This window comes from Colletotrichum gloeosporioides (assembly GCF_011800055.1).
Source record: "Colletotrichum gloeosporioides strain Lc1 chromosome Unknown consensus_66, whole genome shotgun sequence".
Classification (NCBI taxonomy): Eukaryota; Fungi; Ascomycota; class Sordariomycetes; order Glomerellales; family Glomerellaceae; genus Colletotrichum; species Colletotrichum gloeosporioides.
In genome coordinates, this window is record NW_025544711.1 from 1,758,645 (window position 1) to 1,781,118 (window position 22,474).

General features: G+C 50.1%; 9 protein-coding genes across 9 annotated transcripts; 6 read left to right on the forward strand and 3 right to left on the reverse strand.

Annotated features, from left to right (window-relative positions):
- Positions 1–191: 191 nt before the first annotated feature.
- On the forward strand, positions 192–928 carry GCG54_00015118 (uncharacterized protein; the record flags this gene model as incomplete). The annotated part of the gene is made up of 3 exons (XM_045414933.1): positions 192–617; positions 684–857; positions 911–928. The coding sequence occupies 3 exons, from the start codon at positions 192–194 to the stop codon at positions 926–928; spliced, it is 618 nt and encodes a 205-aa protein (XP_045261055.1).
- Positions 929–1,121: 193 nt separating this feature from the next.
- On the forward strand, positions 1,122–3,962 carry GCG54_00015119 (Vegetative incompatibility protein HET-E-1; the record flags this gene model as incomplete). The annotated part of the gene is made up of 1 exon (XM_045414934.1): positions 1,122–3,962. The coding sequence occupies one exon, from the start codon at positions 1,122–1,124 to the stop codon at positions 3,960–3,962; it is 2,841 nt and encodes a 946-aa protein (XP_045261056.1).
- Positions 3,963–5,593: 1,631 nt separating this feature from the next.
- On the forward strand, positions 5,594–5,794 carry GCG54_00015120 (uncharacterized protein; the record flags this gene model as incomplete). The annotated part of the gene is made up of 1 exon (XM_045414935.1): positions 5,594–5,794. One exon carries the CDS (start codon positions 5,594–5,596, stop codon positions 5,792–5,794), a length of 201 nt encoding a protein of 66 aa, XP_045261057.1.
- Positions 5,795–6,625: 831 nt separating this feature from the next.
- Positions 6,626–6,799, reverse strand: GCG54_00015121 (uncharacterized protein; the record flags this gene model as incomplete). Its single annotated transcript, XM_045414936.1, has 1 exon — positions 6,626–6,799. The coding sequence occupies one exon, from the start codon at positions 6,797–6,799 to the stop codon at positions 6,626–6,628; it is 174 nt and encodes a 57-aa protein (XP_045261058.1).
- Positions 6,800–7,331: 532 nt separating this feature from the next.
- GCG54_00015122 (uncharacterized protein) lies at positions 7,332–9,181 on the reverse strand (the record flags this gene model as incomplete). The annotated part of the gene is made up of 2 exons (XM_045414937.1): positions 7,332–8,137; positions 8,188–9,181. 2 exons carry the CDS (start codon positions 9,179–9,181, stop codon positions 7,332–7,334), a joined length of 1,800 nt encoding a protein of 599 aa, XP_045261059.1.
- Positions 9,182–10,498: 1,317 nt separating this feature from the next.
- On the forward strand, positions 10,499–12,083 carry GCG54_00015123 (uncharacterized protein; the record flags this gene model as incomplete). The annotated part of the gene is made up of 3 exons (XM_045414938.1): positions 10,499–11,071; positions 11,183–11,938; positions 12,075–12,083. Coding segments are annotated over 3 exons (1,338 nt in total), but the record flags the coding sequence as incomplete, so codon positions are not given.
- Positions 12,084–14,333: 2,250 nt separating this feature from the next.
- On the forward strand, positions 14,334–16,021 carry GCG54_00015124 (Bifunctional solanapyrone synthase; the record flags this gene model as incomplete). Its single annotated transcript, XM_045414939.1, has 4 exons — positions 14,334–14,948; positions 15,007–15,434; positions 15,493–15,701; positions 15,747–16,021. 4 exons carry the CDS (start codon positions 14,334–14,336, stop codon positions 16,019–16,021), a joined length of 1,527 nt encoding a protein of 508 aa, XP_045261061.1.
- Positions 16,022–16,584: 563 nt separating this feature from the next.
- Positions 16,585–16,830, reverse strand: GCG54_00015125 (uncharacterized protein; the record flags this gene model as incomplete). The annotated part of the gene is made up of 1 exon (XM_045414940.1): positions 16,585–16,830. The coding sequence occupies one exon, from the start codon at positions 16,828–16,830 to the stop codon at positions 16,585–16,587; it is 246 nt and encodes an 81-aa protein (XP_045261062.1).
- Positions 16,831–18,557: 1,727 nt separating this feature from the next.
- Positions 18,558–22,330, forward strand: GCG54_00015126 (Calcium-transporting ATPase 2; the record flags this gene model as incomplete). The annotated part of the gene is made up of 2 exons (XM_045414941.1): positions 18,558–21,176; positions 21,233–22,330. The coding sequence occupies 2 exons, from the start codon at positions 18,558–18,560 to the stop codon at positions 22,328–22,330; spliced, it is 3,717 nt and encodes a 1,238-aa protein (XP_045261063.1).
- Between the last annotated feature and the right edge of the window lie 144 nt (positions 22,331–22,474).

Below are 22,474 nucleotides of genomic sequence, written 5' to 3' on the forward strand. Positions count from 1 at the left end.
GACGGTTATGGAACAGATTGAAAGGGAGGGACAAAGAGGAAGCGAAGGATCAGCCGTCTCTCACAGCCTCCCCAGCGCCGAGTCGTCTCAATGTCCCTTCGTCCACCATACGAACCGCTTCACCCATACCTTCAAGCCTTGGCTCTCGCCGCTCAACGACACCTACGGGCTTTTATGACGGAGATACCGATATGGACGAGTTGGGCTGCATTGACCTGTGGGAAACGTCCGAGCAGACTCCGGAGGAGACCTTGCCAAACCTCTGGACTAGAGCTGCCAACATGCTGAGAGACGACCAGGACCGCGAAAAGCGCACCTTGATCGACCAGTACTTGAAGACTCTAGAATATGAATTTGGCATTGCTTCCTTAAATGGAAACGGCCAGCCCCTTAGTGGCCTCCAGCCCGCACAAGCAGCTAAGTTTCTCGAAGCCAAGGCTGAGGAGCTAAGAGGCCGCCAACTCATCATCGGAACGGGAAAATTTCAGTTCAACATCGATCCATACCTCATCAACGTGATCAAACACATCGCCGCCGCCAAAGACTTGATAACGGCTGCCTCCAGCACCGATCCCCATGCGTCCGCTGCTTGTGCAGGCGTGGTGGTGATTCTCAATGTGAGCACATAATCAACTCCGATTCTGGAGCGCCCCAGCAGGAATTGCTGACTAACGGACATCCAGCTTTTGATTCGACAGGCGGACCAGAGGGAAGTGCTTTTCAAAGGTCTCCAAGATATAGCATCGATCATTTGCAGATACATGGTAATGGAAGCTGTATACCTCTCGAGAGTTCGAGTAGGCTCCGTGGAAGACAAGGCTGCCGAAGAACTCAAGCATGAGTTTGAAAACAACCTCGTCAGACTTTACGCCATGATCTTGGAATTTCAAGCCCGAATGCTGTGTTATAGTCAACGTGCAAGAGCTAGCCAATTTCTTCGAGATACCTTCCGAGGGGAAACTTGGAAAGTCCTCATGAACGACGTCAAAGCGGCCGATGGCGAGTGCCGTGCTTTTGCAGACTTGGTCACAGACGACAGGCTTCACAGGTTTCTCGACTATCACGATTTGAGAGGCATACTTGACGTAACGAAGGGTCAGCTTCAGTTCACCGCGAATGACATGATACGTCAGCGACAAATCCAATGCTTGAAGCTTCTGGATATTTGTCCATACCGTTCTCGCAAAGATATTAATCCAGAGAGAGTAGAAGGAACCTGCGAGTGGTTTGTCAAGCACAATCTCTTTCGTGATTGGGCAGATTCAGCACGTTCAAGTCTTCTCTGGGTATCTGCCGACCCGGGATGTGGGAAATCCGTTCTTTCTAGATTCCTAGTAGATCATGTCCTCCGCAACGATCCGAAGCGCGTGGTTTGCTACTTCTTCTTCAAAGAAGATTTTCCTGACCAAAGGACGGCTGCTGGAGCTATCTGCTCCATTCTGCGACAGCTTTTCACGCTTCAGCCAGGTCTTTTGAATGAGCAAATAATAAGCGAATTCGAGAATGAAGGGGCGCGGTTGACAGAGTCCTTCTCAAGTTTATTTGAGCTATTTCTTCGAGTTGCATCTGGAAGGAAATTTCAACTGCTCTGTGTTTTGGATGCATTGGACGAATGCCAAGAAGCTGATCGTCGAGAACTAGTCGCAGCCTTGAGCAAATTTTACATGAATCCACCCGATCAATTCGCGCTGAAATTCATCGTCACATCACGGCCCTATATCCAGATTGAGCGTGGATTCAGACAGCTAGAGACCAGCTGGCCAACTATTCACTTGCGCGGAGAAGACGATTCACAGGCAACGAAAATTGCTAGAGAGATAGACATCTTCACCAGGAGCCGAGTCCGTCAAATCTCTGTATCCCTAGGTCTCGGAGAAGATGAGACAAAGTTTCTCGAGACCGAGGTGATGAGAACAGAGAATAGGACATACCTTTGGGTGAAGCTAGCTTTGGACGTGGTCGAAAACATTCTTTCATTTACCAAAGACAATGTAGAAGAGATTCTTGGCAGCATACCTGAGGGTCTCGATCGACTGTACGAAAGAATCCTCAACCGAAGTTACGACGTTGTTATGGCACGCAAGCTTCTACATATTGTCATCGCAGCCTCTGAGCCGATGACACTAAAACAAATGGCCATGGCTTTGGCTGTATCCGAAAAACATCAGAAATTGGGAGATATTCAACTGGAACCGCTGGACCGATTCAAGGACACGCTGAGAGCCACGTGTGGATTATTTGTCACTGTCATCGACGATAAGATATACTTTATTCACCAAACTGCGAAAGAGTTCCTGGTTCCGAACGACGCTGGGCAACAGATCACGCAACCAAGGCGAATGGAAGATGGTTCAAAAGAACCTTTCCTTTGGAAAAATACCTTTAATTCTGTGGACTCGCAATCCATTCTGGCAGAATCATGCATTCAGTACCTCAGGCTCTGGTATGGTCCCGATAATCTGGAGAGGGCGAGGGAAGCGCCAGGACTGTCTTTCTACCCGTACGCCGCATTATACTGGCACGGGCACTTGCAAAACTCCAATGCAAGCTTTAAAGTCAACTGCTCGGCTCTTGCAGAAAGCTTTTGCGAGGTTATATGCGACGACAGTTTCTCATCCGGCCAGGAATCAGGACTGTATGGGTCAAAGCATGAACGGTCCTGGTTTTCGTTTTGGCTGTTCACGTATTTCGGGCGTCCGCTACCTGCCAAACCTACCCCTCTTATCGTTGCCGCATCGTGCGGCTTGGAGACAGTGGCAAAAAGTATTTTAAACAGCCAGTGCCCTATCCGGTGTGGACCTGATGAATGTCACCGATCCCCGTTGTGGTGGGCAGCTAGAACGGGCCAAAATGAGATCGTTCGGCTTTTACTGTCAAGCAGGCCTGAAATCAGAGCGACTGTCAACGAACTGCAAGATAATAAGACGCCTCTGATGGTGGCCGCATTCTATGGGCAGTCCTCGACGGTACACACCTTGATAAACAATTGTGAAGTGCAGCTATCCCTACACGACTCAAATTCAATGACAGCTCTACATCACGCCCTGAAAGAACGCCACGAAGAAGTCGCGCAGATGTTCTTGGACCGTGAGGAGATCTTTTGCAACGCTACCGATCACCAATTATGGATGGCATTCAAGTTTTCCATACAGAATGGATACACACGCATGTCTCTAACCATAGCGAGGAGATTGAAGCCTGATTTCCTGAGAGCATGTCGTCTATCGCCAATCTTATTCACTGCCACGGAATACCTTCCGGCCTCGAATAGTGCCGAATACCCCAAACTAGACTTGCTGAAGTCCATTCATGACATCGGAAATTCTGATCCGTCATTTGAAGACGAAAACCACAGGTCTGCGGTATGGTGGACGTCGGAATTGCCAGACAATCTCGACGTTCTGAAGTGGCTTTTGTCAGAACTCAGTCTTGAGCCTGACGTTGCTGACAGATGGGGACAAACGCCATTTTTGCGTGTTGCTGCTAACAATTCTGTGGCTAAGATGAAAATTTTGTTGGAGACCGGCAATATAAACATCAACTCCCCAGATCATCAGAATCGGACACCGCTCATACATGCAGTACTCACCACAGGGTACTCGGATGATCAGCAGATGAGGGACGCTGTATCGCTTTTGCTATCTAACAACGCCAATACCGACGTTCAGGATACAGACGGACGCACCGCGCTTATGCATGCCTCTGAAGCGGGGTATCAGGATGTGGTCAATCTTCTCATTGACCATGGCGCTTCGTTAGATTTAAAGGACGACTTTGGCCAAACGGCCCTAATGCTTGCCCGCGAGGTGAACAGATATAATATGGATCCGGATGACATAGACTTTGAGACCCGTTGGGTATCTAGCTCCCTCCATAGTAACGAGGGGAGTGTTCACGCTCGCATCGTTAACAGGTTGGTAAAGGCCGGGGCGGAGGATGGCGGGAAGACACCAAAAGGATAGTGAAACAGCCAAAACCAAAATTGTTAGATTACACTGGAACAAATCGAATTTCATGCTTTATCACAATAAAACGCTAACGAAAGTTCCACCCGCCTGCGTAAGCCCTGGTAGAAACTTTCCCGTCTGTGCTGCCATCTGCTGGAGCTCCAGGGTGTTGTTGAACAAGTTAATTTGAATGCGATTCGTCCCTTTCTTCGGAAGGATCATATGAAATGCACTAGCAGTTCCAAAGTTGGGGCAAGCTGGCACTATAGAATACTGTCGGAGAAACAACAATTTCCATGGGCTTAACAGCAGTGAGCAGTCAAGGCCGTTTTGCGCAATGTACGGTGACTTGCGGGCTGGATCGACAAAAGACTAAATTCGGAGCGAGAAATTGTCTTTTCTGTTTAAGCTTTCGGGTTGTCACCTAATACAGCAGTTAATCACCGAGTAGACGCACGAACTGCCGACTGTGCACTGCATGCTGTGATTGTGCCTTGATTACCTCTCAGTCTCACGTAGACCCAGAGCTTCTTCCTTGTCAGGATTCTCGCCGATTACTAAGGAGTATTGCTCTCCCAATTTGCGTCGAGGAGCATCAACCGTTTCCCGGGTTGTTCCAAAATGACTTGGCAGTGGTTTGTATCTGTTCCATATTTGCCCACCAACCCGAGTTGCAATAGTTGCTCGCGTTTCTGATGGGCCGGTCAAGTCCGAGGGCGACCTGGCGGGCGAAATGTTCTCTATCGTGCTTATCAGCCCGGGCATGAATTTGATCGATCGCATCATACCTGGAAGAAAGGTACTGGTCCCAGGGCTCTAGTACGCAGCTCCATCCCGAGCACTTCCGTAGGACGCCGGACGGACACTCGGGGAACCGGGCAAAAAGCTGGATCAAGTTCTTGAGTCATGGCTGTCTCGGGGATGGCGGTGTGTGTTGGCCGACAGACGGCGGCGGAGCCGGGAAAGGAGGTCTAATCAATGCTAACGACCTATTTCTCCGTTCTGGCCGGTATCTGCGACAGTGATGCCGAAATAAATCTGGCACCTGTTTTAGGTACGTTGGTTGCCTTGAGACTTCTCTACCCATGCCTGTGGTGGAGGGAAAAAAAGGGAATTCTGACACAGCATGTAGAACAAAAGGAGAACGTGTTTAAGTCGGCAATGAAAAGCAAGACTGAGAGACTAACGTCAAACATTCACGACTTGGCCCCGTTACTTTCTCGCCTAGGTAATCAAAGAGCTTGTGTGAAATATCATCCTCAATGAGCCATATCTTGATAAGGCTCAATGGTCTTTCGTGGAGACTTGAAGTGTGAGTTGAAAACTATGACCAACATGATTGGCAGTACTAGTGCAAACGGCTACGAGTTCCCCAAACTTAGATATACTCCTGCTTAATCTCGGTCAAGTTATCCTAGATAGTCGTAGTCAACTCCCGAACCGGCAAATCAATTATCATACACACAGCACCACAAAAAGCATGAATCGAGTTGACCCGACGAAGCCGAAGTAACAGACATAAAAGGCGGCAACCAGATCATCTGGCTTTTAGGAGAAGTCATCCAAACCATTCAGTTCATCCCTTCACTGCCTCAAGGCTCAATCTTTCAACCCAAGTTTAACTACACCAGCCTCTAAAGTTCACAATGCAGTTCAAGATTGCCATCGTTACTCTCTTTGCTGCTATGGCCATGGCCAACCCGGCCATCAGGCAGTCCAATGCCCTAGAGCACCCGAAGCTCGTTGGCCGACCTAGAGGCGGCGACACCCCCTCCCAACCCAGCTGCTGTTCATATATTCCTGGCGAATGCCAGGCGTCATGCGTAAGAACCGGTTTCAGAGGATGAATTTGGATCCAAGCTAATCACTCACCAAGTGCCCGTCTGGATGCCCCACTGATTAAGCGATGCAAGAATTTTGCACGGCCATGTCAGATGGCTTTGGTGGAAAGGTTAATTGGAGCTTGATTTGAGGCATCTAAGAACAAGAGCTTTTCACAGTTCCTATAACCATCCGATCATCAACGCAACTGCATAGAAGCCTAGGTAGACAGCCGATACGATACATTTGTTCCAAAAATGATGAGGCCAAACAAATTGTGATCGAGACCACACCAAACCAGACCAGACAACCATCACCACCACCACCACCACCAGGCTAGAAAGGCTGTCCCTGTGTGGTTTCCAAATGTAGTTGACTAGACCGCTTCACACCCATCTCAGCGTTGGTCGCGAAAGAGACTTTCAATTTGAGGTGTCTTCATCACTACAGAGTCTATAGCAAACACTAACAGGCTACCAGTTGGAAAATGAAATTATTGAAATTTTAGTTATTGCCGGGCGTTGTGTAATACAATCATAGTAGACAGTGTCTATGCGTAATATTGAGACTATTCAATCAATAGCTGATATTCTTTGCATCATGCACTCGCAATGTGGAAAGGTCAGAAAGCCTTCTAGAAGGAAGAGATTGTAGCCTGGCTGAGTTTTCATAAGGATGCAATTTGCCCTTGACAAAATCCTACAGCTTGCTCCTTGGTGCTCGTTTCATGCTCTGGTGGAAGCTCCGTAGCGCCTGATACCCATGTGACTTTAGTCTTCTGTCCCCCAAGTCGTGCAGTTGAACCGCCGCAAGCACCCCCTTCGCAGAACTGGGATTCGGTTGATGCACTCCGTACTTCAACTTGTACGAAGCATGGTCGCAAACGAGTATGCGCTCATCGAAGAAGGTTTCGCCGAAGTAGACACGCCGAACAGCACCCTCTCCGTAACCCTCCAACACTGCTGATCGGGTGCAGCCCGGTATCCGTATTTTCTCAGCTCCGATTGCTGACAAAAACGGCCATATCTCATTGGCTGGGGCTTGAATGCCTCCCGTGACTGATTCAAGGACTATCTTCTCATCGAGGTCCTCAAGGGACGTTGTGATTGCTAGAAAGCATCGGTAGCGACGTGCGTGACTCGCACAAAGTGCTTTTCTGTGACGCTTTCAACTGAAATCAATTCTTACTTGGGCTCCCACCGCTGTCTTGGGAGATTGCGATGTGGTCAGAGCTGAAAACCCGTTTCAAGAGGAGCGCTCGCTCTATATGTACTCGTTGCGCACTCCAACTCCAGTAATTCGTCCGTCGGGCGGACCAAAGAAAAAAGCCATTGGTAAGCTCGAATAAATCTAGCAGTAGTTGGCGTGGGGAAGTTGGCCCTTCGGCCTCCTTGAGGGGCCTCGATAGCGAAAGCGAAGATGTAAGTTATGAATGGGTTCCGTGACTGACGACCGTGGTTAATTTAGTAAGCCAATGAATAACAAGAGGACATTGATGATAAGAACCACTCCAACACAGTCTTTGCGATAGATAACAGACCAGATGTAGATGTGTATTTCTGTCTATATTACGAATGCTTTAAGCTTGCTGCCGAGATAGCGACTTTTTGGTATCATAACGTCGCGCTTGTCAAAATCATGCAGCATTAGCCAAAATATGGCGCGAAACATGAGACAGTACCAAATATTTGCTCGTTTGTCCTCGATTCCTAGAGCCAGCCCCGCCTTCTTACGAAGCCTCTGACACCGGCCATCTAGTCCAGTTGCGTCCCAGCCCAGCCAGAATTCGTCACACGAGTCCGAGTCGGAGTCATGTTCTCGATTGACAAAAGTGACACCGCCATGCTTCCGGTGTTCTCTTGTATCTGCCTTGTCCGGTGGTGACTTCGGCCCAACAACAGCAGGAAAAATTACGCGGAAATATATCCGTGTTAATTCTCTTTCACGGATGGAGCTTGCTTCTGAGTTAAGCTTCAAAAACGTCTCACTGCCATTGTTCAAGTGTTCGAGGACAGTATCGAAGTGGGTTCGGAGAGTGAGTCTGATGGCAAGCCGATTTTCTTCTCTGAGGTACGTGTCAATGTCATCGATGGCTCTGTGTATCTCGTTGAGAAGCTTATGGGAGCAGCCCCTTGGCTCAACATCATAAAGGACCACAATCGACTCGATACGGTCCAAGATGTCGTCTGTTTGTCGTGTTTGGAGCGGGTAGCGGGGTTGTTGTAATCTTGAGCCAAACATAGCTAAGAGATGCAAAAGATCCATTGAAGTGGAACTCCATCGATGTATGGTTGGATTTGGCAGCATGCGGAATGACGTATCCCACACATGGAATGTGCGAGAAAGCATGCCAATGAGCTCAAAAGAGACTACATCACACCTGTTAGCTTCTTGCCACAAACGGCTGATGATCACGAACCTGGAAAGAGATGTGTCATCCTTTTTGAATCACTCAAGAATACCTCCACTGTTTCTGGCTTACAGCCTAGATAAGTAAAAGTGTCGGCGAGTTCAGAACGGCTCCCGAGTTCAAGAGTGTCGAAATTCATGAACTGGTCAACGCTGCCAAAATTGTTCACATCATCTAAGCTAGTAAAAATGTCGTCTTCCCCTTCAATATCTCGGAATAGCGTAGGGACAAGGCCGAAACAAAGCTCTTTGATCTCGATGGCTGGAATGATGCGTTTTTCTTCAAACTTGTTCATGTTGTCAGATTGAAATTCAAATGCAAGACCGAGCCGACTGATAAATCGACCTTGCAAAAAATAACCATTTCCTTCGGCTCTGTATAGATCCTGCCCGGGCTCGAAGACGACCCAATGAAGGCCCAAAAGGGCTACCAGCGCAATGAGGTTGCTTATCGTCGTTATCGCACATAAACGGTCCAGGTCATCGGCAGAATATGTCTGATGCTGAACTGCGACGGAGACTGTTCTATTATCCAGTTCAGGGGCCGCGTCGATATCTGGCTGCCCAAGTTGATTTGCCTGCCATTGTTTTGAATGTCTCTCCATCCGCTGGATTGCTGACAATAGCATCTTCCATCCTTCATTTTCCGGAATATAGTGTGCCTCGGGAAAGAAATAGTCTTCGTTATGACCGTCTAAAACCCAAAAGGGCTGATTCCTGAGGGGACTCCTTGTGTTATTTGTCCCTCCAACAAAGATGACTGGTATTTCGAAGTCAACCTTGAATCTGAACTCGGTGAGAGAAACTTTTTTGGTCGCATTCAAAGTTCCCCGCGATTGAAAAGCCATCGAACGTTTGGCTAAGATTTGAAAGAGATAGGCGACGTTTATCCAAGTGACAATCGCTATACACAGTACTGCAATTGAAATGACGAGCCTCCATGATGAGGATTTGGATCTAGAGCCATCGCAGGCCCGGCATAGCGCTTCGAGGGAGTTGGTCATTTTGCTGATAACTCTTTGAACCACTTGAATGTTCAAACGAGGCGGCTTCACCAATCTCTACAGGTACCAGTTGGCTCCGGTGTCCTGTCTCCACGTCATGTCTTCTGTTCGTTGATGAGGCTCAGTAGTTGAGTCATATCGATTTAAAGAGAAAAGATTGCATGGGCCACAAAGTCGGCCTAAATCAGGCAGCCATCACTTTCGGTCAATCATATTTAAGTATGGCGTGCTGGAGCCTAATGCTGACCGACTCTTGGGTGGCGTTATTTTTATTGAGGTAAAAGGAGGGGTAATACTCAGCTGCCAAGGCAGAACTTGTGCCAAGCCTCGTCTGCTGCATAGTGTTCCGTGTTGCCAACCGATCGGATTCTTCTCCCTTCCATTATCTTAAATTCACAGCTTCTCCTTCCTTGTCTATCATGGGCCCGGAAGTCTAAGCTCCTTCCCTGGACACTTTTGACCACATCCCAGTTCACGATGGAGCTAATCGCTGCATTCGCCCTTGCTGGCAATGTTCTGCAGTTCACAGAGTTTGCTGGCAAGCTCCTAAAGGATGTCTGGCAGATACTGGGCAGAGGTCAGCTAAAGAGTGATGCAGAAGCAGCTCTCAATGCGGAGAGGATGATCCGATTGATGGAAATAACGGCACTTGAGACATCATGTCAAGAGTTTCACACCAAGATACACGACGATTTACCACACCTCATCGAAGCCGAAAGAATGGATCAAGCGGATCAGGCGCTTTTCTCCGCCTGCAAAGAATGTCTCACTGTCGCTTCAGAATTCCTGGCAATTTTGGATGAAGTGAAGGTACAATCCGACGTACATCAAAACAATCAACGGAAAAAGTCGAAAAGAAAACGGGTTCAGCTAACAATGAACGTCATTTACGCAATTTTTCTCAGGGTATGGAAGAAAGACAGGATCAACGATATGAGTGCTCTTGTGAGAAAGGCTAGCGAATTTGTGCAAAGTTCATTTTTGGTTTCCATTAGGTATGAAGTGCTTTATTCCGCGGTCTCGGGCGTTGAACGTACAAACTAACCACGTTCATGTAATAGTACGCGGCTTGATTTCATGATGGCGCAGCAATCGGAAAGATTCAGAAGCTTAAGCCTTGACAACAGAATGATCATCACCGGTCTCTTGTCAGGACATCAGACCGCGTCTCGGCAACTAGAATCACAAGTCAGGGCCCTTAGCATGCTATTGAGTCGGGTAGAGCACGTCATTGTCGGACCAGGCCAAGGATCTCCAGTGCTGATCAAAGATGTCCTGAACGATAATCCTAATATCCCCAGGAAAGATCATTCCCAGATAGTCCGGGTTGCAACCTCGGAAAGACAACAAAGACACTCAGTGGGACGCGGAATTCTCAAAGATCTTCAAATCAAGATTTCCCGACCACGTTATGACGACGTCGTGGAGGCACATGAAGACACCTTTCATTGGATATTCGAACAGCCAGACGAAGACGCTTTAAAAGCAAGCAAAAGAATCTGGAGTGACTTTACAGGGTGGCTCCGTGGCGGTAGCGGTGTGTACTGGGTCAGTGGGAAACCTGCGTCAGGAAAATCAACTTTGATGAAATACGTCGTTTCACACGAAAGAACGCATGAACTTCTACACGAATGGAGTGTAAAGTTCCCGGACGGGTACGGAAACCATTTGTGTACCGCCAAGTTCTTCTTCTGGTTAAATGGCGGGGACAAGAACCAAAGCTCACAAGTTGGCCTCCTAAGGTCAATACTGCATGAGATATGCAGCGAGTACCCTCACCTTCTTCCGACGGCATTCCCAGACCTTTGGAGTAAGCGTTATTATCAGCGTGTTCGTGCGGAAAATGAGAATGCGGATGACAACGTGGGAGTGGGTTATCGGTCACTTCCGGTAGGTAGTTATCCTTCGACATACATGGGGCGTTGAGATGCTAATACTTTAGCTTAGGTGTCGTGGTCGTCTTCAGCTCTAGAAGAGGCCCTACATCGAATCGCATCACAGACACAATATCCTCTCCAACTCTGCCTGTTTATCGACGGACTTGATGAATACGAAGGAGACAATACTGACATCGCTCGGCTTTTCACAAAAATATCATCGTTTGAAAACGTCAAATGTTGTTTATCTAGCCGCCCGTATCGGCCATTCATTGAAGCCTTCCGAAAAGCTCCTTCGCTTCGCTTGCAAGATTTCACGGCTCCAGACATTGCCCGATTCGTGTCAGATAGACTTGAAGGGGATGCGCGGTGCGATGAAATCGCTCATGGCCAGCAAGTCGCAGCTACGGAACTTGTGGATGAAATCGTAAGCTGTGCGCAGGGTGTTTTCCTTTGGGTTAAGCTCGTCGTTGAATCCTTGCTACAAGGACGAGGTAATGGCGACGGGATAACTGAACTAAAGCAAAGGCTACGGGAGTTCCCGACAGAGCTATCGCAGCTCTACGACAAGATGCTTCGCGTCGACAATATTTATAAGGACGACGCGGCCAGAATCTTTCGCTCGGTATACAAGGCCTCAGAACTCGGAGCACCCATGACGCAACTGACGCTCCTGCAGCTGCACACAGCAATTCATACAGATATCAAGCAGGCACTTGTTATGCATCCAGGCCATCTTGATCAACGTCAGATTGACTTGAGGTCTCAAGAAATGGCAAGCAAAATCATCGTCAGATGTGGAGGGCTTTTAGAAATTCAGCAGCAAGCATCTATGGAAGAGGCATCATGTGGTCTTTTCGTTTCATACCTTCACCGGACCGTGAAGGAATATCTTCAGAGTCGCACGCATCAGAATGGCTTCTTATTCTCTCAAAATGAAACTCAAGACTTTGATGCTCTCCAAGGAATTCTGGCCGGATATATTCTTCACCTCATCATGGACTTAAACTCCAAAGTCCGCCTAACGCCTCAGCAACCCACGGAAGACGTGATCCGTAACACTCTTGGTTGTTTATCGAAGCTTCAATATCGACAACACACTCTCGAACTTCACAAGGAATACATTGAGATTTGCCTTAGAGTCTTTCATTTACTTAAACAACTTTCATCGTCAAGAGAAAACGTCAAAGCGGCTTTTCCTCCAACAAGGACAAAGGAGTTCCTTGCAGCCGAGGGCTGTCTCTGGGCATTTCTTCGTTACTTGCTGTTGAGCAAAGGCACTCCAACAGCGCAAGAGTTGGATGTTCTTCTCGAAACAGCAATCATCTCGAAAAGCATACTTGAACCAGAAATGGCCGAAATTCTGATGGAGTTTAGTCCTGACATTGACGCTGCGTACACGAAATGGCTGTCATTTCTCACTCGCCTGAGAAATTTTGACTTGTCTCAAACAGTCGACATACTAAGATTCTTCGTCGCAAATGGTCAAGTAGTCAAGGAAGAAGACCTTGAGGGTCTGAAATCTCGGCTGCCTCTGGACCTGGCGGAGGAAATTGAAAAGGACGAGGAACTTCAGCGGCAAATTCATCGCAAGATAGGCAAGGCTTCGTATTCATCGACTACCCATGACGCGCCGTCAGAAGCCGGAGATCCAGCCCTTGCGCCTATATTTGGGTCGATATCACATCCAATTGATTCAGCATGGATCGAGTCAGGCCACTTACATAGGAGGTTCTACAACCGACTCCTTAGAATAGCGAGGCTCAAAAGGTGAGATTAATCTTCGTCAGTAGTCATAACTCCATCCATCGACTTATGTTTTACTCATATTTGGGCCGGATGAGTGAACATCTCAACTATCTATTACACAATGTATTTGGGCGATTGATCGACTTCAGAAACCGGCCTGAATCAAGTAGCAGCCCATCTTGCGGTCGATCCAAGACTGTAAATGCACCCAGGTCTGGATCTTACCAATGCATACTCCGCTTTGCAGATACTCGTCGACATTTCAGGCATTGTAGATGTCTATGAATATAACTCAACGCATGCGTGTGTGAGAGCTTTTCCTGACTGCATCCTCATCAGGTATAGATAGTCGGGCATGGATGGCCTCCCGCACCATGAAGGGAACGCTCCGCCGCATGCCGGAGTCATATGCTTCGGCGATTGCCCACGAAGTGGTGGCTAGGCATGCAGCTAGAATGTGAGAAGCAGCACCTAACTCGTAAAAGTGGGATGAGAGCTTGAGATCAGGGCATCATCTCCAGTAGGTATCCAAACATTGAACTAGTCTTTCGGCCGCGTCTTGTCAACTTGGTCGACGGTAATCAGTGATAGCCTGGAGTCATTCTGCTGTCCAAAGCAATGGATGTGTCACAGTAGATGGAACTTGACTTCCCATTCTATCGGCGCACTCATGGCGACAGGGCGATATGCCCGTTTCCTGGGAGCCAAGAGTCTTGGGTCTCACTACGATGCTTCTTTGCAGCATCTGGTTGCTCGTTTCATATCGACGTCTCCCTACATTCTGTAAAAACAACAGGCGCGCTTTCGACCTTGGGGTACACTAAGTTCCCCCGCTGTCAAAGGAATGGTCTTTGGGAACCCAGTTTGGCTGAATGTTCTTATAGTGGCTGCAGCAAAGGAACCAAGGGGCGCTCGCAAACACCCCTCAAAGAAATCGTCTTCTTTGCATCTCTCTCCTCCGATGAACAGACTGGTATGCTGTTTTGTTGACTTGAGCTTATCATGCGTGGAAGATGATTTGAACTGCAGTGAGGTGGGAGCAGTGCAAGCCAATCATCTGTAAATTGCTGACATGCGGGGCCGGATGCTACCGCCATAGAGATCTCGGAGTTAGATACGAACCCCAACTGACAGTGGGTCCCGGGCATGTGGTACTTCAACGCGACGAGATTGACGTCAGCGAATGCATCTGCTGCCAAGACATGCTGTTCTAGACCAAGAATAGCTAGACCTGGTACCTAACCGCTGCAATATTCCACGGCCATTCATTCGCCTCTCGTATCAACAAGTCCTGCGATTGGCATCATCTGCAATCGAGCGAAGGTAAAAGATAACGGACTCTTCTTAGGCTGATAGACGCCTGTCTTCTGGCTTCACGGCGCTTATGAAATCAGGTTGCAATCGATGCCAGAGGTCGCGCACATGAGTACCATCATTCCATTTCTTTACCCCAATTCTCCACAGGCTACACAAGCATCCAGATCTCATATTTCCCTGCACGGCGTACTCAAGGACATATTGCAGCCATGCTGGGCAGTTCTTTCTTGCCCGCTTTTCTGGCGAACCAGCCTCAGAGGAACAATGAAATCAGTCTTTCCAGTTCCAGCTGTGAGCAAGCAGTAAGTGACTTTGATTTTAGTGCAATTTCCAAGAAGATAACCTTACAACAGTGTGGCCACTTGAGCTTGGAGTTTGGTTCGGCAGTCCACATGGGAGGAAATGACCCTGACTTCTCAGTCTGGGACGCGAAGCAGCAAGAAGTCGTTCCAGCTTGTCGCATAGAGCCCACGTCTACCAGTGATGTTGCAAGGGCCCTTGAGATTATTGTCGACAACTGGTGTCGGTTCGCCGTCAAGGGAGGGGGCCATTCGACAAATATTGACGCCTCCAACTCGGTTGGCGGGGTAACGATTGACTTGAACCGAATGGATCATGTTGAGCTGGCAGATGACAGATCCTGGGCCAATCTAGGCCCTGGATTGGTTTTGGGAGAGGCGTACACGACGTTAGAGCAGCACGAATTGTCAAACATCGCGGGACGAGTCGCCGATGTTGGTGTGCCTGGCTACACTCTCGGAGGAGGAATTTCGAACCTATCCCCGCAGTATGGGCTGGCAGTGGACAATGTTTACGAGTATCAGGTCAGTTACACAGGCAGGAAATGGACTCGACAATCAGTGTTGATACTAACGTCTTCAGGTCGTGCTGCCCAACTCCACGATCGTCAACGCCAGCGAGACGGTGAACCCAGACTTGTACTTTGCCCTGCGCGGAGGCGGCAACAACTTTGGCATTGTCACAAACTTCCGTTCTCGACTCGTACCTCAAGGAAAGTTGTTGTCGGGAGATAAGACGTTTCATGCCAACTACACGGCGCCATTGCTCGACGAGGTCTTCGATCTCACCACAACGAAATCCAACGACACCTCCATGTGTTTCTCGACTCGATATTTCTGGGACTCTTCGGAGAGTCGTTTCCGAATGTCCGTCACTCAAGCATATTACGAGCCGATCCTCGAGCCCGCCGTGTTTGATAGCCTCAACCAGCTACCGTTTGAATCCAGCACCGTGCGTGTGGACTGGATGAGTAATTTTGCGATGGAGAACGTCGGCTCTCGTGTATTGAGGTAAGGAATTGTTCAAACCACAGGTCAATAATCGTTTCATGAACTGACACGGACTCAGACGATTGTACGCCACCGTCACATTCCGTCCATCCCGAGAGCTGTATGAACAAGTACAAGACATATTTGCGGAAGAGGCCGAGGCGGTTAAGGATACACCAGGCTTTACGTCTTCAATTGTACTTCAGGCGCTACACATCAACGCCATCAAGGCGATGGAGGTACGCGGCGGAAATGCTTTGGGGATTGAGTCCGACGAACCATTGAACAGTAAGTCCGCTTCCAAACACGTTGAAACAGCCCTAACAATGACAGTTGCTCTATTCACTCTGGGCTGGCGAGATCGCGAAGACGACGAGGCGATGAATGCCTACGCTGACAGGTGGCTGGCGCGATCCAAGCAGCGGGCATCGGAAATGAATCTTTTGCATCCATGGCTGTACATCAACTACGCGAAGCATGACCAAGATCCATTTTCTGGGTACGGGGAGACGAACAAGCTGCGTCTTCAGAGAATCCAGAAGGCCGTTGATCCGCGAGGTATCATGACGTCTCAGGGGTTGTGCCGTGGCTCGTTCAAACTCAATTAGTCACAATGGCGAAGGACTTGGCGTTACTTTCGCAACAAGCCTCAATTATGGTTCATTTATGGATAGGGGGTGGGCGGCCGTAACAGTCCGACGTAGAGTGTTGTTCTTTTGCAGCTGCGGGCGATTGCCAGCATCATTATTTGATTTTCCTGATCTGGGAACGAACTCGGTGAATATTATCTCACCAGTGAATAAATGTTGGCACACCGTTGTAATGACAACAGTTAAATGGCCGTCGTAAGGAAGCCACGTTTGATACTGCACAAGTACTCGATCGAAGCAATTCGAATCGTTGAGTTGTAGTAACCGCTTTCGATAGTCACCCTCCATAACGCAGGATGGGTCCTTGTCACCGGGAGTCTTGTAGGTCATCTAACGAGTAAATGTATCGTATTTCAGAGGGTATTATGCTTCTACAACAAGTAGAATCTGGGCAACAGATGGCTATGATGATGTTCAATCGTATCAGTGGCCCCGTCCAGTATCCCACGCATCCTAACGATGAAAGTTGCAGGTCCGACCTCGCCAAGGTCAATTCGATTCTGGGCTCATCGGGTTTCAATTTAGGCGCAGGGGACGACAATGGTCTTGTCGGCGGGGATGGAGTCGGGGTTGGCAATGCCGTTGATCTCGGCAAGGTGGGTAGCGGTGGTGCTGAAGTCGGCCGCGATGTCGTTGAGGGTGTCTCCGCTGACGATGTAGTACCAGCCCATTCCGGGGTTGGCCTTGTCGTGTCTGCAACCACGCTTGGCCTCGGACAGACCAGCGAGGGCAGCGACGGCGTAGAGGACGATGGAAGAGGTCTTCATTATGACGATAGTCGAAAGAGTGAATTAGGTGGGTAGTTGATCAGACTGTGGGTTCAATGGTAGAATGGATGGAGATGGGATGAACTACAATGACAGACGGCGATGGGCTTTAAATATTCTTGGGAGTTCGCGATGGTGTGTCTGGCGGATGACGGGCGCGGCAATGCGGCCATTAATGCGTTACGACTCAAGTGCCTGGCAACACGGAGGCGGTGATAAAGTTTATTTGACAAGCACCCCATCATTTGCTGTTCGATCGCAATCACAATATAGTAAACAGGTTAGCTCCGACATGCCGAAAGTCCATTTGCAGAACGAGCAACTCGCGTTCTCGTACTTCCATCAACTCAAAGTAGATTCCAACATTACCATAGGTTTGTCCGTCCGACTGTCTCTTTGACTCGGCTTCCGCGGCTTGTGGATATGGCCAACGCAAAGGATCGAAGACAGCATAGGTCAGTCTCGGCATGTCCAGTTACTTAGTGTTGATTCGCTGACGTCTCCTTCTACCCATCTCATCAAGGTTAACCTTATTTCTGCAACATTTCTTCGTTAGAATGGGCGGAATAGCCTGAATCAGATACTCTGCGCCATCTTCGCATCAAGCGTTGATTATTGAAACCTGCGAGGGACTATGAGTTTCACTCCAAGCTGAGGGGAGGATGTCGGTATGCCCGTGACTGCTGCGCAACAAAAGCAGTCGGCTTTCATTGAAAAGTCCGACCGTTGGCTCAAGAAACCAAACCGGAGTTGCGCGTGTTCTCTCTAGGACAGCGGTCGTCTTCAAGTCTTTGAAGTAGGTTCATCGTTGACCGTTGACCCATCATTCAATTGGGATCAGCCAAAATGCTGCACAAAATCAGTCGCATGTTGCAGATCACAGCTCCTGATTGAGTCAGTGCGTCTCCGCTTGGCATCAGATATAGCCACCTCGTTACATAAATAACTCCGAAGCAAATGATGTCAGGGGTCGAAGCGAGGTCTCTGGAGACGGATCCCGCCAAGGGGCTTCCTTGCCGGTTAGCCGCGGCACCGCGCCAAGGCCAAATTGAGGCTTCCCACTTCGCGCTTGAACAAGCAGAAAGTTGCCCCCTGGCGATATCCACAGCTCCTTCAACCTCCGAGGAAAACACAGCCACGCCGACACCGAAAACACGGCGTTTGAGGCCCCGACGACCACCGCGAACGGCCACGGAGGCGATAAACTTTCAGGAAACATGGATCTCCGCCTCGCCCCGTGACCGGAACCTCATGATGGAGGCAAACGTAACCGGAACGCCCGATGGCCACGTGCCACAAGAATGTCGTAACGCCGAGTCTCACTGTTTGCGCTCCATGAGGGTCCGGTCCCTCTCAGCACCCCCACCGGTCCCCAGACCATAAGGCTTGTGCAACCCATACGGCCCCCAGAGCCGTACATAATCGAGCCAGTCACATCGCCATAGCGTGCCGAGAAGCCTTGGACCTTCTCTCGGCACCGCAGTGAGATTCGCCAAGATGCAATGACGCGGCTCGTGAGATCCGTCTTGGTGTTCCCCCAACCTGCAGCTCTGGCTCCCTTGGCGATGGAATGACCAGAACATATTACCAAATGGCACCCCCAGCTTCGAGGGAGGGGGTCCCGCTCTAAGGCTGTTCTGTCTTTTCTTGTCGTCAATTCTTGCCAGTTTTGACTTTCACCGACACTCCACGGCCGGTTCGAATTTCTCTGGGCAGCCATACGTACGATGACCGACGAGATCACTGCTGCACCACGACAGCAGGACTCCGGCCCAGCTGGGTCAAGCTCGTACAACCACCACTTTTCAAAACAACAAATGGGCGACGACGAGAAACAGCTTGACCTCCGCGATGATTCCAACATCCCAAACAACAAGTTTGCGTTCACGCCGACGCAGCTGCATAAGCTGATCACCGCCCGAAGCCTATCAGCGCTGCGAGCCTTCGGAGGTCTCCCTGGATTGGCCGCAGGTCTTCGGACAGATCTCGCCGCTGGCCTCAGTGTCGACGAGACCGATCTCGATGGAGCGATATCCTTCCAAGAGGCAGTGGCCGCCGGCAAGGCTCACCGATCTGCCGTAATCACTCCCTTGCCGTCAGCTCCAACGCACGAACATGGTTTCAAGATCGATCTGGACATTGGCCAACATGAAGAGAAGGGCTTCACCGACCGCAGACGCATATTTGGCGAGAACCGGTTGCCCAAGCGGAAGCAAAAGTCATTCATGAGGTTAGCATGGATCGCGTTCAATGACAAGCTCATGTTCCTCCTCACACTCTCGGCCACAATCTCATTAGCCCTCGGTATCTATGAGTCCGTCGATGCAGCGGAGAGCGAGAACAAGATCCAATGGGTCGACGGAGTGACTGTCGTCGTCGCCATCTTTGTCATCGTCTTCGCCAGTGCAGCCACGGACTGGCAGAAGAACCACAGATTCGCGAAGCTCAACGAGAGAAAGGAACAACGAGACGTCAAGGTCATTCGATCGGGCAAGACGCAGAACCTATCGGTATACGAGGTGCTGGTGGGGGACATCATGCACATAGAGACCGGTGATGTTGTCGCTGTTGATGGTGTCCTAGTCCAAGGCTCTGGTATTCAGATCGACGAGTCGACGATCTCTGGCGAGTCGGAACTGGTGCACAAGAACGTCCCCAGCGATAGTGACATTCGCAACAAGAAGGCTCACAGATCATCGGCAACTGACCCATTCATCCTCAGCGGCACGACGGTTTCTGGTGGTGTCGGCGCGTACTTGGTCACCTCTGTTGGCACCAATTCGACCTACGGTAGGACTCTGATGTCGCTGAGAGAAGACGTGGATGAAACTCCGCTGCAGCAGAAGTTGGGTAAGCTCGCCAAGCAGCTCATCACCTTTGGCGCCATCGCCGGCATCATATTTTTCCTCATCCTCTTCATTCGCTTCTTGGTGGGACTTCGATCGATGTCTGGTAGTTCCTCGGAGAAGGCCGAAACTTTCTTCAAACTACTCATCCTTGCCGTCACTGTTGTCGTGATCACCGTGCCGGAAGGTCTTGCTCTTGCGGTGACGCTTGCCCTTGCCTTTGCCACCACCAGAATGCTGAAGGATAAGAACCTGGTTCGCCTCATTCGTTCATGTGAGATTATGGGCAACGCGACGTGTATCTGCTCTGACAAGACAGGCACGCTGACCCAGAACAACATGACTGTCGTTGCCGGCCGCATAGGCATCTCTGAGCGCTTCGGTGACATCGCAAAAGTGCCGTCAACCACGACAGACGAAGCTGATAAGGGTGCTGTCAGCGACTCTGGGGCCAGTGACGACAACCCTCGAGGGCTTCTGGACTCGCTCAGCGACGATGTGAAAACGTTGATGAAGAACAGTGTCTCCCTCAACTCAACCGCGTTCGAGAGCGATGATCCGAAAGATCCCGGCTTTGTCGGTACAAGCACCGAGACGGCCTTGCTTAGATTCGGCCGTGACTTCCTATCTATGGGCCCTCTCAATGAAGAGCGAGCGAATAACGAGGTTGCCGACATGTTCCCCTTCGATGCCTCGCGCAAGTGGATGGCGGTCATGGCCAAGGTTTCTGAAGGGAAATACAGGCTTCTCGTCAAGGGCGCGGCTGAGGTGGTCTTCGATCAGTGCTCCTTCATCCTCAAGAACCCAAAGACAGGACTCGCCGTCCAAGTCATCACCGCCGATGCCCGCGAAGACATGCGTTCTACGATCCGAGACTACGCCTCACAGATGCTGCGGCCCATAGTTGTCGCCTACAAAGACGTGGATTCCGCCGAAGCATTCGAGAACCCCGATGACCCCGACTCGATCAAGTTCGAGAAGCACTTTAGCGATATGACGTTCGTCGGAGTGTTTGGCATTCGCGACCCTCTCCGACCGGAAGTCCCCGACTCTGTGCGCCAGTGTCAAGACGCAGGCGTGTTCGTCCGCATGGTCACCGGCGACAACTTCTTGACTGCGAAAGCCATCGCAAAAGAGTGCGGGATCTACAGTCCGGGAGGTCTGGCTATGGACGGGCCGACGTTCCGAAAGCTGACACCTGCTCAATTGGACTTGGTCATTCCTCGACTCCAAGTTCTGGCTAGGTCTAGCCCGGAAGACAAGCTACTCCTTGTCACACACCTGAAGGGAATGGGTGAGACTGTCGCTGTTACTGGTGATGGTACCAACGACGCGTTGGCCCTCAAGGCGGCTGATGTGGGCTTTGCTATGGGAATCCAAGGCACGGAAGTATCCAAAGAGGCTGCATCTATCATCCTGCTTGATGATAACTTTGCATCCATCGTCAAAGCTTTGATCTGGGGTCGAACGGTAAACATCGCGGTGAAGAAGTTCCTGCAAGTGAGTAGTACCAAACACTGCGAAAGACACAGGGTCGATGCTAACAAAGTGCGCAGTTCCAATTCACTATCAACATCACTGCCGGCACCCTCACCGTCGTCTCGGAGCTTGTTGGTGACTCGCTCTTTACGATTGTCCAGCTTCTTTGGATCAATCTCATCATGGACATCTTCGCGTCGCTTGGCTTAGCTACCGACTACCCTTCGCACGACTTCATTCGACAGCGCCCAGAGCCCCGCAAGGCACCCATCGTCACCATCACCATGTGGAAGATGATCCTGTGCCAGGCCGTCTACCAGCTCGCCGTGATGTTCACGCTGCACTACGTCGGCGAGTCTCTCTGGGGAATTGACACCAGCGACCAGAACCAAGTACAATCCTTCCAAACAATGGTCTTCAACATCTACGTGTTCATGCAGTTTTTCAACCAGCACAACTGCCGTCGTGTCGACAACCGACTTAATATCTGGTACCAAGGCGTCCTCCGCAACCCGTGGTTCATCGGCGTCCAGTGCGCCACTCTAGCAGGTCAGATGATCATCATCTGGAAGGGTGGTCAGGCCTTCGACACCCGCCCTCTCGACGGCCCGCAATGGGGCTGGTCCATGCTCTTCGGCGTATTGGTCATTCCCCTCGGAGCAATTATCCGCCAGATTCCTGATGAATGGGTGTATGCTTTCTTCCAGATGATCAAGCGAGCCTTCGTTGGCACCCTCTACGGCATGTCCAAGCTCTTGCCCTCCAGATGGAGGAAGAAGGCGGAAGAGGAAGCAGAAGACTTGGGAGCAATGGAGAGTTGGGTCTTGCAGACCGGCGCAGCACTCCTGCGGCCAATGAACTACGAATGGGGTAGCACGACACCACCGCCCGGTGGCGGACTCGCCGGTCGCGTTTCCAGCATCCCCGCCGCTCAGAGAGAGGCCTTGGCGCGCGCGGCCCGGGCTGGAACAGGCGACAACGAGATCGACGTGCCTCAGCTGATCGAGAATGCGCGGTACGCGAAGGTTGAGCTATCCTACGGCCTCGAAGTCCACCCTGGGACTCCCAAAGAGGACCCGATCTTGCTCACATCCATTGGAATTGATGGCAAGAAGTGCCCTCCGAGTCAAGATCCCGAGATCTTGAGATATTTGCAGCGCCCCCACTCCAATTAATCATGGGGCAATGTTGTTTTTTTACGGTGTTGGTAGGATATTTGCTTTTCGCATGAGACACGCTCACGCGTGATGACGCATATCTACACAGACTTATCATGTAATAACATGTCGGGAATCAGGCCTTGGCAGAGATTATGTCTT